We start from the raw sequence: 14,570 nt of genomic DNA, 5'->3' as shown, positions 1-14,570 counted from the left end.
CTCCACCCTGAAAAATTAAAGACGCTTGTGCAAAGGCAAGAAGACACCATGTCCTCACTCTGGATGTCACTCCTCCACCCAAGCAGTGATTAGATGCCTTCTGCCAGCAGGGCAGGACAACTCCTCTGACAGACTATCAGCCCTTCCAGCTATTCCTGGGTGAGGAGTAAGGCAGGAGAGAAAAGTGACATGATCTGGACTTTTCAGTTCTCAGGAATGTTCAGTTTAACCCTCAACTCCCCCTTGGCATGCATACATGGAGACTTTGATGCTCAGTTTTCTTCTTATTTGTAAGGAAAGACATAAAGCCTGTCTTGCAAGTCCCAGGACACATATATTTGTGGTATTAAACAACAGACTTGTGGGAAATGACAATGCAAGAACCATAACTTGAATTTTTTTGGCACCCATTTCTTGGCAAGAAAACCGTCCCTAGCATCATTTTATCACTGTATACTGGCCATCAAAGTAATGAGCAATAAGACAAGGAACACACAGCCATGTTTTGATTGTTATAGGCAAGAGCTTTGTCGTTTCTGCACTGTTTTAGAGCCTTCTTGCATCTCTAAATCTAAGCCCTACAATCAGAAACACCTGGCTTGATTGCAAAGAGACTCAGCAACTTTGGAGTTTAAAATTGCCCCACTTTGTCACCCATCTGTGATCTCACTGCTCACTTTTGTAGTGAGAAGGAGAACACAGTTATGAACAAGTGCCTTCTTTTGCTAATTACCTTTCCATCTCACCAGGACTGACATTTTTGTGAGCCCTTTCAAAGCCATCCATCTCTTGCAAAGCATCAATCTTGCGCTCCTCACGGCTGGAAGAAACAAGCAAGTTAAACAGCACTGCCACAAACAGCTTTGTGCTCACATTCAAATCCATTCCTGAGGAGAATTATCTGGAATTCAAAGCGAAGTCAATTCTGGTTTCATTTGCAACAAGAATGAAACAGACTGAGAGGGAACATGAAGGGTTCTCAATGTGCACAAACTCCTCTGCATCCCCCTGGCACACAGATATGGGGGACCTCCCACTGACCCGCCATGGAATCAGAGCACAGGCTCATTTCTTGCTGTGTGTGCCCACACAACCTTCTGTTATCTTCTGTGCTTTGGGTTTAACCTCCATGAACATCTACTCAAAGCAAGCACTGCCAGAGAATGGAGACAGTGTGGACAGAAATCAATATGTGTGGTGTGAAACATTCAGGCTCTTTATTGTGCTTTCAGGTGTCACCTGTTCAGACAGATCTGCTGTTGGCACGGGGACAAGATGCCATCTGGCTTCCTCTTCATTGCAAGGGCAACATAATCTGCAGGAAGGGTGAGAGACAAGCTGAAAAATCAGCTGTTGAAAAGGTCCTGAACCCCTCTGTCTCCAGAACATATTATCTAAGCACCCCTGCTAGATTGCATGGCAACACCTTATTCCATTTGCATAGCAGTGATCCAGACAGGCTTTCCAGGACTGATCAATGGGGATTTGTTATTAGAAAAAAGTGGCATCTCAAGGGCTTCTGTTCTAAGTGCAAATTATATGGTGGGGGCAAGGCAAGTAGAGCCAAATCATCTCTGGATGCTGCTGTTAGTCAGCGGTAAATAAGACACTAGCACATTTTCATAAGTGCATTTAATGGGTGCAGTAGTGGGTGGAAAAATAGGGAAATAGGCAAATCTGAGAAGGTTTGACTAATGGAGACACAGGGCTTTTGGGAATTTCAGTTATTCAGGCATTCATTCATTCAGATTGTCTTTTGGCTTGGGGGGAGAGAACTGCTAGCCCAGGAAACAGCTGGTGCCTGACAGAGCAGAGACCATACCCTACATACAGGCATCTCCCTTTAGACAGCCCTCCTGGAACAGATCTCCCAGGTGGAAAGGACCAGGAAATGCCATCTCTAACCTCTGTAGCCCTGAGACAAACCCATACAGCCCTGGAGCAAAGCAGAGGTTTTCTGACTGCTCTGCAAGTCCCCATCCCACCCTGTCACTCAGGACCAGGCAGCAGAGCCAGAACCCAAGGTTACCTCTGGCAGCTGGGCCAGCCCTGTCCTCTTCACTCTGGGAAGTCCCTGGCCCTGGCATGGCCATGGTGATGAAGGTGGATGGAGGTGTGAAGGCACTGGCTGGGTGGGGGGAGCTGCCAGTGAGCAGGGACTCCCTGCCACGCTTCCCAGGACACGCCTGTCCTTGATGGAGGAGCTGCTGGCATCACGGGGCAGGCTGGCCTCAGCCACCCTCAGCAGTGGCTTTGCAGGAGAGTTCCTGTCACTGGGGTATTTCCTGGATGCATTCCCTGAGGTCCATTTTGGAAAGGTTTTCCTGGATTTTTTTGGTGGGGATGGCATCATGCTGTGGACAGCTGGTTCTTCTTCTGAAAGGAAGGGAGATACTCAGGATGAGCAATGGGACAGCAGCGTGTCTGTCTTCCACTCCCACTCAGTGCTTTGTACACTGATTGCAATGATGTGAAATTTATGATGGGACTACAACATGCTCAGCATCCTCCCACCCAAAAAGCTCCATGGAAGTTGAAAGGTGCAATTTTCAAAAGCCCTTACTCACTTAACTTCTCCAGGAGCTGTCGATCTTCCAGCAGCTTCTTCTCCAAAATACCTTTGTGCTCTGTAGGAAGAGAAGATCTTTCAGAACTAAACTCCTTCTGCTCCTGAGCAGCCCCAGATTGCAAACCCAGGCCAGGGGGGTGTCACTTACCACTTATGCCTTCCACCACACCCCAGTACAGCCCACTGAATCCAGGGCAGCGGGCCAGGACCTGCTCCCCCACAGGGCAGAGGTGGAAGGGCTTGCGGGGCTCCTTGATGTTCTCGATGTCGATAACCCGGCTGCCGTCGGGCCAGTGATGAGCACGTAGAGCTTGGCTGACATCAGGGCTGCCACCTGGAGCAGAGGGACAGTGTGGGAATGTCACCACAGGGGTCTGGGCTCTCCTGTGGGTGGGAGTGTTCACAAGATGTGCTTACCCAGGCCAGCACCACCTGCAGATATAAAATACTTGGCCTTACATTTTCTCTACCAGTTATTTCATTTCTCTGTTCCCATTCCCACCTTTCTGAGCTTGCCTTATCCTAAAGCCCTTTGCTAGGAGGCTGTCTTGGGTCTGACTGAGCACAGCACCACATGCCTTCAGTGCATCCAAGTGTCCTTTGCAGTGACAGCCATGGCAGGTCTCACCTGGGATCAGGCAGGGCCAGCCCTCACAGCTGACACTTTGAGCAGATGCTGAACAAGCCACTGAGCAGACACAGGCTGGCTCCTCTGCCCCTGTGAGCCATCACAGCTCAAATGACTTCAGTGGATCTCCAGCAGTTTGCTCCAGTGCAGGGCTGTGTCTGTGTGATATCAAGGCAGTGCAGAGAAGAGACTCAAAAAGACCCAGGGGTATTCCAGGAAATGATTGTTCCCTTGCCTCCACAATTATTTCCCCCAGTAAACATCAAAATGCTTTGATAAGGAGAACAGAAAATTCCCTTCATTTCACCCATGGGGAAACTGAGGCACAGACCAGTGATAGATATGTCTAAGGCAGTCAAGCAACAAAGCTGCAAGGAGCTGGATCCTAAGTCCTGGCCCACGGCTCTGCCCACTGAGCTTTCCCTTTCTGCCCCTGGAGCTGCAGACTTCAGCCATCGGAAAAACTGGAGAGCCAGGCTGGTGGTGATTTCCAAAATCTCCCATGCCAGAGGAGCAGCTGAGGAGCCGAGGGCTGCTGAGCTCAGGAGCAGTTTCTTCCCAGCTCCTAAGGGCCCAGGCAGCATCACCCCAGTCCTGCCTGCTCTGCTCGGCAGCAGCATTTGGCAGAAGAGTTCTGGGGACAAGGCTGGGCCCATGTGCTGTGGCCAGTGAAGAATGGCCACAGTGTCCAAAGAAAATGGGAGGAAGCTGGGGTAGGCAGAGGAGAGTTGGAGCTGGCAGAAAGGGCAGCTAGGACCCAATTTATTCCAGTTTCTTGTTTTCTCTCCACACCCCCATTAAAGTCCTGCCTGGATTTGATTCCTCTCACTTGGAAGGTTCAAGTTCACCCTGAAGAACTTTCTCTTTCCCTATCTCAGCCACCATCAGTTGCAGCAAAGCTCCCTGCAGGAACTGTAACTCTCCCCAGACCTGTCAGTCTGCCCTGCTGGCACAGTCTCACACCTGGTTTTCTCCAGCCCTTTTCTCCTGACTGATACACACCCTGGCATTGATTTTTTTTTATCAGGAAGCACCATACACAAATGATCTGTGTGCCTGTCTCCCTACATCCTTCCCCGAAACAGGCAGCTGCCCCCAGCCCTCTCCCTAACGCAGGGAAGGCTACAGAGCAGAAACTGGGATAAATGCATAGCTGAGCCCTCTCCCTCTCAGAAACAGAGCTCACATTCCAGACAGCAAACAATCCCAGCCCAAACAGCTCTCTAGGGGATTTTCCTTTAACATTTAAAGAAAACACAGTGATCTTCCTTCCCCAAACCAGTTGTTCATTTACCCTTAGGAAAGCAACAAAACTACACAAACACAAAAACAGAGAAAGAAAAAAGAGAGATCACAATCCTGATAGCAACAGAGCTGCTCCTTGCCTGGTTAGCACTGCTCCAGGTGTTGAGTCTTGCAAGATGTCTCCTGTCTCTCCAGGTCTCTGCTGCCTGTTCCAGCAGAGGAGGTGACCGGACACTTCCTTGCCTTGTGTTTGTCCCTTCACCACAGGTCCTTGTCAGGTCTCCTTTGTCTGGCTTGGAAAGCTCCCACCTGCTGTCCCCCCTGCAAAGGAAAGAAAGAGCTTTTGCATTCTTTTGTCCCGGTTGTTTTGTTTCAGCATTATTATTCCTGTTCTTTTCCCATATACATATATTATTTTTTTCCTTAGCTTGTTTCAGGTCTGTTTCTTACAGGGAGAGAAAGCAGAAGAGAAGGGAAAAAGCCTTGGGTTTTTTGGAGCATGAATAAACCTTGCATTTCCATGAGTTATTCATGAATAATTCATGAAAATGCATGATTAATTCAGGTTCATGAATTATTCAGGAATAATTCTTGAACATTCCTGGTTAATTCATGCTCACACAACTCAGGCTCTAGGGCTTGGAGAACTCCTTTCTCCCTGAGACAGGAGAAGAGAGGCTTAGAGAAGCTGCACTGTGCACTTGCTGTTTACTGCCTCTGAGAAGAGAACATATTTTGGGCCCTTTTTGTAACAAGAACTTGAAAAAAATTGAAATGCCTGCAGCCTCCTGCCCACGGAGGAATAACACAGAACCAAAAGAAAAAAAAAATTAAAAAGAGAGAAAGAAATGGGACTTGCTCATGGAGGAAAGCCTGGCAGCAAGTTTTATCCCCTTTCAAAGCATCTTTCTACCCCATCTCCCTGGTTAGGATACAGCTCACTGCTTCAGTTTTTATCTGCTGTGCAAAAAACAGGACCATCCCCCTAGGTTTGTGCTTGAGGAGTCAAAGGGAATTCCCATGCCTTGTGCCCATCTGTCCCTCTCTGTGTCTGTGTGTGTGTGCACAGAGTCTTCTCCCAGGTAACAACCAACAGGACAAGAGGAAACAGCCTCAAGTTGCACCAGTGGAAGCTTAGATTGGATATTAGGAAAATTTCCTCACCAAAGAGCTGTCCAGCAGTGGCACAGGCTGTCCAGAGCACTGGAGTCACCATCTCTGGAGGCATTTAAAGGAGGTGAGGATGTGGCACCTGGGGACATGGTTCAGTGGTGAGCTTGGCACTGCTGCGGGAATGGTTGGACTCCATGAGCTTTGAGAGCTTTTCCAAGCTAAACAATTCTTGCAAAGCTCCTTGACTCAGTGTCCCAGCCATGGTGAGCACTGCTTGTGGCCCTGGGCTCAGCATGGCAGGCCTGGTGCTCACACCACTGCAGACTTCAAGCTGGCCGTGCACAGCTCCGTGTTTCTCCCAAAAATATCACTGCTGCAGCACCTGGGGTTCCCCAGTGCTGGGCTTGTTATCCCTACTGCATGGAGGATCACATGGCATGGCAAAGGATGGATCCCATGTGGCATCCAACCTGCCCTGATCCAGGCTGGGCACCAGCAGGGGAAGGTGCAGTGCAATGTCTGCACAACCCAACCAGCCATCCGACCCCAGCCGCTGCATGAGATGGAAAAGCAGGTGGGGAGTGACTCCAAACAGCGCTGTCTGATTTATCTTAGCCAAAACCAGCACTGGGGGTTGTTGGGAGAAAGGGAGAATTCACATGTTCAGTGACACATTGGAAGGACCCTGATCAGATTCACAGAGTAAGGAGAAATTCTGCATCCCTGATTTGCAGTATTTTCTGCTAAAAAACACACCTGTCAGCCCAGGTAAAAGCAGATGTTCAATAGAGAGCTGGGTGGGATTAGGTAACAAGCAGATAGGAATAGGGAAGCAGCAGTATGTGACTTCTGTGTAGTTCTGAATGATGGTGTTCAAGACTGAGCTGCATAGTAATAAGAAATGGAAAAGCAATGATGGGAAAATTAATAGACGTACACAACAATGGAGATGAGATTGGATCTGAGGCAGGACTTGGTTCCAATCAAATCTTCCTGGGAAGAGGCCTGGCTTAAAATCGCATTGTTTGCTTTCCTTTGAAGAACAACAATATCCAAAATATGACAGATGAATATTCCTGGGGTAGAGGTTGGTAATTCAACTGCAAACCTCGGGAGAGGAAGGATTTCAGGAACCACAAGAGAAAGACAAATTGTAGTCTCATCAAACAACAGAAAAGTCCAGTGCCTGTGTATAAATATACAGCGCTTGTGTTGAATTCTTCCAGGAAAATGCAAGTCTGAAGTGAATCCCAGGTGTTTGACTTCATGAAAATTAGCAAGCCCTGATTCGATTTCCTTCCCAGTCGGTGAATATGAAATCCCTGGGCAGATGCCTCAGTTCCAGGTGTAGGTAGAGTTACTGTATCCAGGAACCTCTCTCTCCTCTGCATCTCCCATTTTTCTGAAAACAAGTCCACACAGTGGCCCCAGCGGCAGCACGTGTCACCCTCTGAGCTGCACTTGCTGAGATTTAGATTTCAGCCCCACTGAAGAACAACAAAGGCTCCTTTGTGGCCAAACCCAGAGACAGAGCCCAGAATTGATGTTGGAAGGGATTTAAAGGGCAAACACAGGTGGCTCTAATCCCCCTTCTCACTTCACCTCGGCAATGTAGCTCTTCTTTTGGCCAAGTTCAGCAGCCCACTCATAGAATCCTAGCATGGTTTGGCTTAGGAAGGAACTCATGACCATCTCATTCCATGCCCCCTGCCTTCCACTATGCCAGGTTGCTCCAAGCCCTGTCCAATTGGTCTGGTGATTTATTAAAAAAATATGGATATTGATCTAGTATCGATATCCAACTGTGACGGACAAAAACTCTCTAACAGTTTAAAGTTAGAAAGTGGATGTTTATTCGACGCCGGGCAGCGTGCGGGATAGCTCCCAAATACACACCGCACCTTCCAGGTGATTACAGAGTCTTTTTATCCATACAAGTATTGAATACACAAAATACAAATACATATTCATAATTTTGGTACATCCCATTCCCCGCTTTGTATGCTAATCACTCCAAAATCTATTCAGCAGGCGTAGTTTGTCCCTTGAAATGGGTCGGTGGTCCCTTTTATGGGGAGGGGTCCCAAAATGAGGAAGTCAATGAAGTCTTCCTCGTTCTGACCTTTCTACCTTTTCAATGCAAGTATGACAAATGAACTCTTGGTAGAACTCCCATTCCTTGTCTTCAATTGGTTTCAGAACAGAGGAGGCCCACAATTGTCTTATGTTCCTAAAAGCTATTTATCAGTTTCTATATTCTTCATTATAAACCCAGCTAACCAAACATTGTGCTGACAAGCAATTAATTATTAGTTAACTACTAACTCCTAACTTCATCAAGGCCTACTCATTTATTATTCTTATTTTAATTAACTCTAGTAAGGCTTATTTCTAACTAAAATCTTAGCTCCTCAAAATCTCGAAATGCCTTAAAGTTTACGTTTCAGGTCTGTTGTCCCCGTGGGTTTGGTTGGTAATTAATAAATTCCCTCCCTGTGCCCGGGCTGGGTCTGTTGCCCTCAGCCAATCAGAGAATGCGGTGGACACGAGTCAGCCAATCAGAGAGAGCGGCGCTGATGACTCAGCAGTTGCCGGGCAGACCCGCAGCAGGCAGTGTTCCCCACCCGGACCCCGCCCTCCCTGCCCAGTGCCGGCCCCGCCGTGGGTTCCCCCCAAGTCCCTCCCCAGTGCCCCCATAAACTGGGCTGGGTTTAACTGGGAAGCGTTACTGGGAACACTGGGAGCAGGCGGGCAGGGGCAGAGTGACAGCAGGGCTGGGGGGACACAGGACCCCCCAAAATCAGCGTGGGGATGGAGCGGGGGATCCCGGCTGGGCCCGAGGCCACAGGGAAGCTCTGCGGCCGCCGGTGGCTCAGGAGCTCTGTGGGCAGAGAAAAGGGGGTGACACCGGGCCGGGGGCCCCGGGGGGAGCACACACACTCTGGGGGAGAGGCGACACGACCCCCGGGCACCCCCTGACCTTCTTGCGTAGGTAGAACCCAATCCCCAGTGCCAGGAAGGCGAAGCCCATCTCGGCGTCCCCAGTTCCTGTCAGCATCTTGCTGCGGCACCATCCAGTGGCATCTCTGGGGGGTCCACAGGGGTCAGGACCCCCCAAAAACTCTCACAGACACCCAATCCCCTCCAAGTACCTTCCTGGTCACTCCCAGCCCACTCAGGATCCCCTGAAACCTCCCTCTTTATCCCTTCCTCACCTCCCCAGGACGCACCAAAGCCCCTCCTGTCCCTCTCAGCATCCCTGAGTTTGATAACTTAATAAGAAAAAAGTTTAATAATTAGAGTAATAAATTAACAATTAGAGTAATAAAAATTTAAGAGTTATGACAATTACAAGACGATAAAAAGCAAAGAATTACGGACGTCCGGACGCTGTCTGTGAAAAACACTGCGAGGCCTTTCCCGTGAAACATGGAGGGCATGAAGGAGGAGGGAAAGGACAAGGCACACCCAATTCCTCCATCTTGTCCCCTTTGAACCCCTAATCTAGAAACCTAAAATTTTACTTTTGCACTCGTGCCACACTTAATTATTACTCGTATCAAACACTCAGAGCTTGTAATTAATCCTGTAGGATTGAAAACTCTTTTCCATGGACAGAGATCAGAGACAGTGTCTCTGGGGGCTCTGTACAGGGGGTTCCTGACCCCTGCCAGGGTCCCAGACCATCCAGGGCAGCCAGAGGGAAGCCCTGGATTCCCACACTGTGGAGCTTCTGTCTTCCTCTGTCTCTCCTTCCTCTCCTTCTAATGCTCTTTATATGGAACATTTTTGGGTACCTGAACAACTTAAGTCTTTAAACCTTTCCAGACTAAATGGGCTGAGTGAATGAAGTTACTCCTATGACAAGTGATTTAAACTGGATTGGTTTTGTATTAAATGCTTTTCCAAAGTTTCTTGTTCTTTTGTACTTTGCCAGTGAAGTTTTGAGGGTCCTGAATGGGCGCTGAGGGGCACTTGGGGATCCCGGAGGGTCTGGGGGACACTTGTGGGACAGATGGGGGCGGATACCGAGGGTCTGTGGTGCGCGGGGCATGATGGGCGTTGTAGTCCCGGTTTTAAAGAGGCTCTATGGGGCCGCAGAGCATGACGGGAGTTGTAGGCAAAAGAAAAGATGGCGCAGGCTCCAGGTACCGCCCCCAAAGCCATGATCGATCCCTGACGCTGATTGGTTGATGGCCGTGATGGGCGGGAGCGTCGGCAAATGGGAGGCAGCAGAGGCGGGAACAGCCCATTCAACCCCTCCAGTCCCTCCCAGTACAGCCCAGTACATCCCCCATGCCCCTCCAATCCCTCCCAGCACAGCCCAGTTCATCCCCAGTACAGCCCAGTACATCCCCCGTGCCCCTCCAATCCCTCCCAGCACAGCCCAGTTCATCCCCAGTACAGCCCAGTACAGCCCCAGTGCCCTTAAAATCCCTCCCAGTACAGCCCAGTTCATCCCCAGTACAGCCCAGTACAGCCCCAGTGCCCTTAAAATCCCTCCCAGCACAGCCCAGTTCATCCCCAGTACAGCCCAGTACAGCCCCAGTGCCCCTCCAATCCCTCCCAGCACAGCCCAGTTCATCCCCAGTACACCCCAGTACAGCCTCAGTGCCCCTCCAGTCCCTCCCAGTACAGCCCAGTTCATCCCCAGTACAGCCCAGTACAGCCTCAGTGCCCCTCCAATCCCTCCCAGCACAGCCCAGTTCATCCCCAGTACAGCCCAGTACAGCCCCAGTGCCCTTAAAATCCCTCCCAGCACAGCCCAGTTCATCCCCAGTACAGCCCAGTACAGCCCCAGTGCCCCTCCAATACATCCCAGTACAGCCCAGTCCCTCCCAATACACCTGAGTTAATTCCCAGGCCCTCCCAGTTCCCCCCAGTGCCATCCATATTCCGCTCCAGTGTCCCCCAGTTATCCCCACAGCGTTCCCGCCCATTGTGGGGCAGCGGCGCAGACGGAATGTCCTGCGGCCCAAATCCCTGCTCCTGCCACACAGTGCCCAGCCTTCTCCCCCTCCTCCTCCTCTCCCAGCAGGGCACAAATTCCAGCTCGGTGGAGGCTTCCCCAGAGAGGGCTCCTGCTCCAGCCTGAGTGTCCCTGCAGAGGAACAGGGCATCTTTCAGGCACTTCCACAAGCTCAGGGTTCTTACTTCATGGGGAATCTGGGATGAAAATGGCCTTGTTAGGAAGGACAAAAGCGGAGGGAATGGGTTGGAAATTATTAGTAAAAATGTTCCATTGTACAGGGAAAGTTCACAAAATCATTCCCTGCTTTTTTCCTTTTCAGATTCTTTCAGCCATCCACTGAGAGGACCAGCTTGTTCTGGTGCTTTTCATGCACTGATTGTACTCTTGATTTATATCAGTGCTCAAGAGGTGGAAGCTTCTAAACTGAACACAGAAACAAACTCCCTCTGTCAGCCCATTTTCATCTTCTACATCATTTTCAAGATGTCCATGGGGATGTTGGAACGATTATCACACTGCTCTCCAGTTCTGGCTGCAGGCTCTGGAGATTCTTTCTCTGCATTCCCTGACAATTCCTGGGAGCCCGTCATGGTTTCTTAGGGTAGAACAGTAACAATGAAAATCTCACCAATGGCACAACTGCCCAGCCCACAAGGAAAAGAAAGAACAAGCTATAAAGTTCTTCAAATATTTGTCCCACTTTTCTGCAAGAGTCGAGCTGCACACACGGTGTGGGAAGCCAAGAGAAGCTGCAGCTGGTGGCACATCTTGTGCCAGAAACTGCTCAAAGCTTCCTCATTCTCCAGCAAAGGTTCTTGGAAAGAGCAAACAGGATTGTGGAGAAGATTCTGGGAAAACTGAAAGAGTTTTTAAAATGAAATGAAAATGGAAAGAAATAATCCAAGATGTTTTTCTCTGTTTATTTTTATGCTCCCCTTTTCCATCTTACACTACTTCCCCCTCCCATTAATTGCAAATGGATCTCACTTCTAAGATCCACAATTTGGCAAGTTTTAGACACTCTAAAATAGCATGAGCTACACACATTTTACCTTCCCCTGGTTTTTTTTTTTGTTTTTTTTTTTAATTTTGGAAATCAATGATGGATAGGTAAGTGCAGTTCTTGGGTCAGGTACAAATTCAGCATTCAGGGAATGCGCTCCGATAGTGTTTGACCCTCAGCAGGGACAGTGCACAGCAGCGGCCGAGGGGATTCCTGTGCCCCTGGGCAGGAGTCAGGACTCTGGGTCTGGGCTGAACACGGCAAAGTTCCCGTGTTTGGACAGAGGAAGGGGCTGTCCCGGGGCGCGCGGGGCTCGGCCGTGGGGCGAGCGGGGAACGGACACGCGGACAAACGGCCTCGGTGCTTCAGTTGCAGAGGCAGCAGCGGCGGCGGCGGCAGCAGCGGCGGCAGCAGCGGCAGCAAAAGCAGTTTTTCTCTTCTTTCTCTTTCTCTTCTTTCTCTCCCGCTGTGGGACACCTTCCTCTTGGTGTCCCTCACCCGCTGTCCCTCCCCTCTCCCCGCCTCCTTCTCCCCCATGCCGGGCCGGGCCATGCCCCCGGCCCGCCCCCGGCCCCGGGCGGGGCTGCCCCGTCCCCGCCCCCGCCCGCCCCGCCGCGGTCTCGCCTCCGCCCGGCTCTGGGCGTGCTGGCGGTGGCGCTGCTGGGCGGGCATCAGTGCCTGGGGCTGGGGCAGCATCGCCGCCCCTTGGCTCCGCCTGGCCCGAGCCCGGCCCCGGCCCCGGCCCCGGCCCCGGCCCCGGCCCCGGCCCCGGCTCCTCCCGGGCCCCGCGGAGGACACACGCGGCACGGCCGCTGCCGCCTCCGCCGCGGCTTCCCCGGCCCGAGCTCCGCCGCTGCTCAGCAGCGCGGCCGCCGGCCCCAAGCCTCCCGTGTCCCGTTCCCGAGACCGAAGGCCTGGGGATGGCCGGCCCGGGGCGGTTGAGGGGCGCTCGGGGGCCGCTCCTGGCCCCGGGCCGAGCGCTGACAGCCGCGTCCCGCCCGCAGGGAAGGCGCAGGAGGCGCTGCAGCAGCGCTACCGAGTGGGTTCGCTGCTGGGGCGCGGCGGCTTCGGCAGCGTCTTCGCAGCCACGCGGCTCTCGGACGGTGCCCCGGTGAGCGGCGGGGCCGGCGGCGGGCGCAGGAGGAGGAGGAGGAGGAGGAGGATGCAGGAGGAGGAGGAGGCGGAGGAGGAGGAAGAGAAGGAGGAGGAGGAGGAGGAGGAGGAGGAGGAGGGAGGAGGAGGATGGGGCTCGGCAGGGCGGGCGGCGAGCTGAACCCGGTGGTGCCTTTGGTTTGCAGGTGGCCATCAAAAGGGTGCCACGGAACCGCGTCCGGCACTGGGACGAGCTGGTGAGTGAGCGGGGCCAGCGGGAACAGCCGGGCCGTGCCGGGCGGGGATGAGGTGAGGCCCGGCATGGGGGAAGCCACCAGGACCCCTCGATGGGGAGCGGGCGTGGGGCCAGCGCAGGGCGCAGAGCATCCCGGGCTGGCTGAGCGGTTCCCCAGCCCTGGCAGGACATCGGTCCCACTGGTGGCACTGTGGTCCTCCCGCAGCCCGACGGCACCAGAGCACCCCTGGAGATCGTGCTGCTGGACAAGGTGTCCACTGGCTTCCCTGGTGTGGTCCAGCTGCTGGAGTGGCTTGAGCTCCCCAACAACATCGTGATGGTGCTGGAGCGGCCGGAGCGGTCTCAGGACCTCCTGCATTTCATTCGGGCACGGAGGTTCCTGTCTGAAGAGGTGGCACGGCAGCTGTTCCGCCAGGTGCTGGAGGCCGTGCGGCACTGCACCAGCCGAGGGGTCCTGCACCGCGACATCAAACCAGAGAACATCCTGGTTGACCTGGCCACTGGCCAGGCAAAATTGATCGACTTTGGCTGCGGCACCTACCTGCAAGACACAGCCTACACTCACTTTGCAGGTGAGCCTGGGCAGGGGTGTGCTCCCGGTCCCGCCACCTCATGGCCCAACATCTCACAGGCCAAGCTGGGTGTGGCAGCGAGGATCCTCCCTTTTGCTGCCAGTCAGAGTACTGAGCCTTCCCCTGAGTTGCTTTTGAGCGGGGCTGGGTGGGGAGGCATCTTCCAGCCCCACTGGCAGCCTTTGCCCACCACTCTGCCTGGGGCTGGGGTTGGAGCAGCAACAGCCAGCCCGACAAAAGCACCCGTGGGTGGGGGTAGCATAGGAGGGAGCCAGAACCAGTGCACCAGCCAGTTTGGTGTGCAGGTGAGAGGAAGGGCTTGGGCTGCTCCACTCACCTTGTTTGCCTTGGCTTCATAATATTTTTGGGGCACTGCAGGCAGGGAGGATAAGGAGATTATTTTTCCCCCAGCCCTGAGTGGGTTTTTGCTTTGCATGTCACGGTCAGGCCTTGCTGGGGCTTCTGCTGCCCTCTTCCAACACCAGTGGCTTCTTGTCCAGCCCTGAGTTTGTACACAAGTCCCAGGTGCTGGCGAGAGTGCAGCAGTCGCCCTGTGTGCCACTGGGGCGGCCCCTGCACGCCCAGGGATGCTGGGGCCAGGCTCTGGAAGCAGCAGCATCCCCCTGATGAACTCCATCTGTATTCCACAGGAACACTGTCATACAGCCCCCCAGAATGGACCCACTTGGGCTGGTACCATGGCGAGGCAGCAATGATCTGGTCCCTGGGCATCCTGCTGCACCAGATGGTCTGCGGGCAGCACCCTTTCAGGAGGGGCCGGAAGATCAGCTGGGACCATCAGCTCTCGCTGCCACAGCGGCTCTCTCCAGGTGGATCCTCATCTCTGGCCACGGGGGAATACCAGTGCTGGGAGACAGCAGCAGCTCGTGAGCATCTCGCTCTGGCAGCCGCTGAGGAGGTGCCACATGTCCTGCTCTCCTGCTCTCCTCCACAACAGGGAATTGATGGGAAAGTTTAGGCACAGCTCTGAGCACAAAAGCAGCATGGCCTGGGCATGGGAAGAGTGGGGCAAAGCAGACAGGAGCCTTCTCTAGCTGACCGGTGGTTTCTGGTTTCTCTGCCCAGAGTGCCAAGATCTTATCAGGTGGTGTTTATCCAT

At 52.8% G+C, this 14,570-nt stretch overlaps 1 protein-coding gene and 1 long non-coding RNA gene across 2 annotated transcripts; one reads left to right on the top strand and one right to left on the bottom strand.

Annotated features, from left to right (window-relative positions):
* Positions 1 to 1,625: 1,625 nt before the first annotated feature.
* LOC140681275 (uncharacterized) lies at positions 1,626 to 2,877 on the bottom strand. The gene is made up of 3 exons (XR_012052487.1): positions 2,718 to 2,877; positions 2,568 to 2,627; positions 1,626 to 2,376 (listed from the first exon to the last, which is right to left on the bottom strand). It is a non-coding gene; the product is annotated as an uncharacterized lncRNA (long non-coding RNA).
* A 6,810-nt stretch (positions 2,878 to 9,687) lies between these two features.
* LOC140681239 (serine/threonine-protein kinase pim-1-like) lies at positions 9,688 to 14,341 on the top strand. Its single transcript, XM_072920716.1, has 6 exons — positions 9,688 to 9,703; positions 12,376 to 12,641; positions 12,829 to 12,879; positions 13,084 to 13,450; positions 14,101 to 14,280; positions 14,316 to 14,341. Exons 1-6 carry the CDS (start codon positions 9,688 to 9,690, stop codon positions 14,339 to 14,341), a joined length of 906 nt encoding a protein of 301 aa, XP_072776817.1.
* The last annotated feature ends 229 nt before the right edge of the window (positions 14,342 to 14,570 follow it).

This window comes from Taeniopygia guttata, chromosome 33 (assembly GCF_048771995.1).
Source record: "Taeniopygia guttata chromosome 33, bTaeGut7.mat, whole genome shotgun sequence".
Lineage (NCBI taxonomy): Eukaryota > Metazoa > Chordata > Aves > Passeriformes > Estrildidae > Taeniopygia > Taeniopygia guttata.
This window is presented reverse-complemented; position numbering and strand designations above follow the sequence as displayed.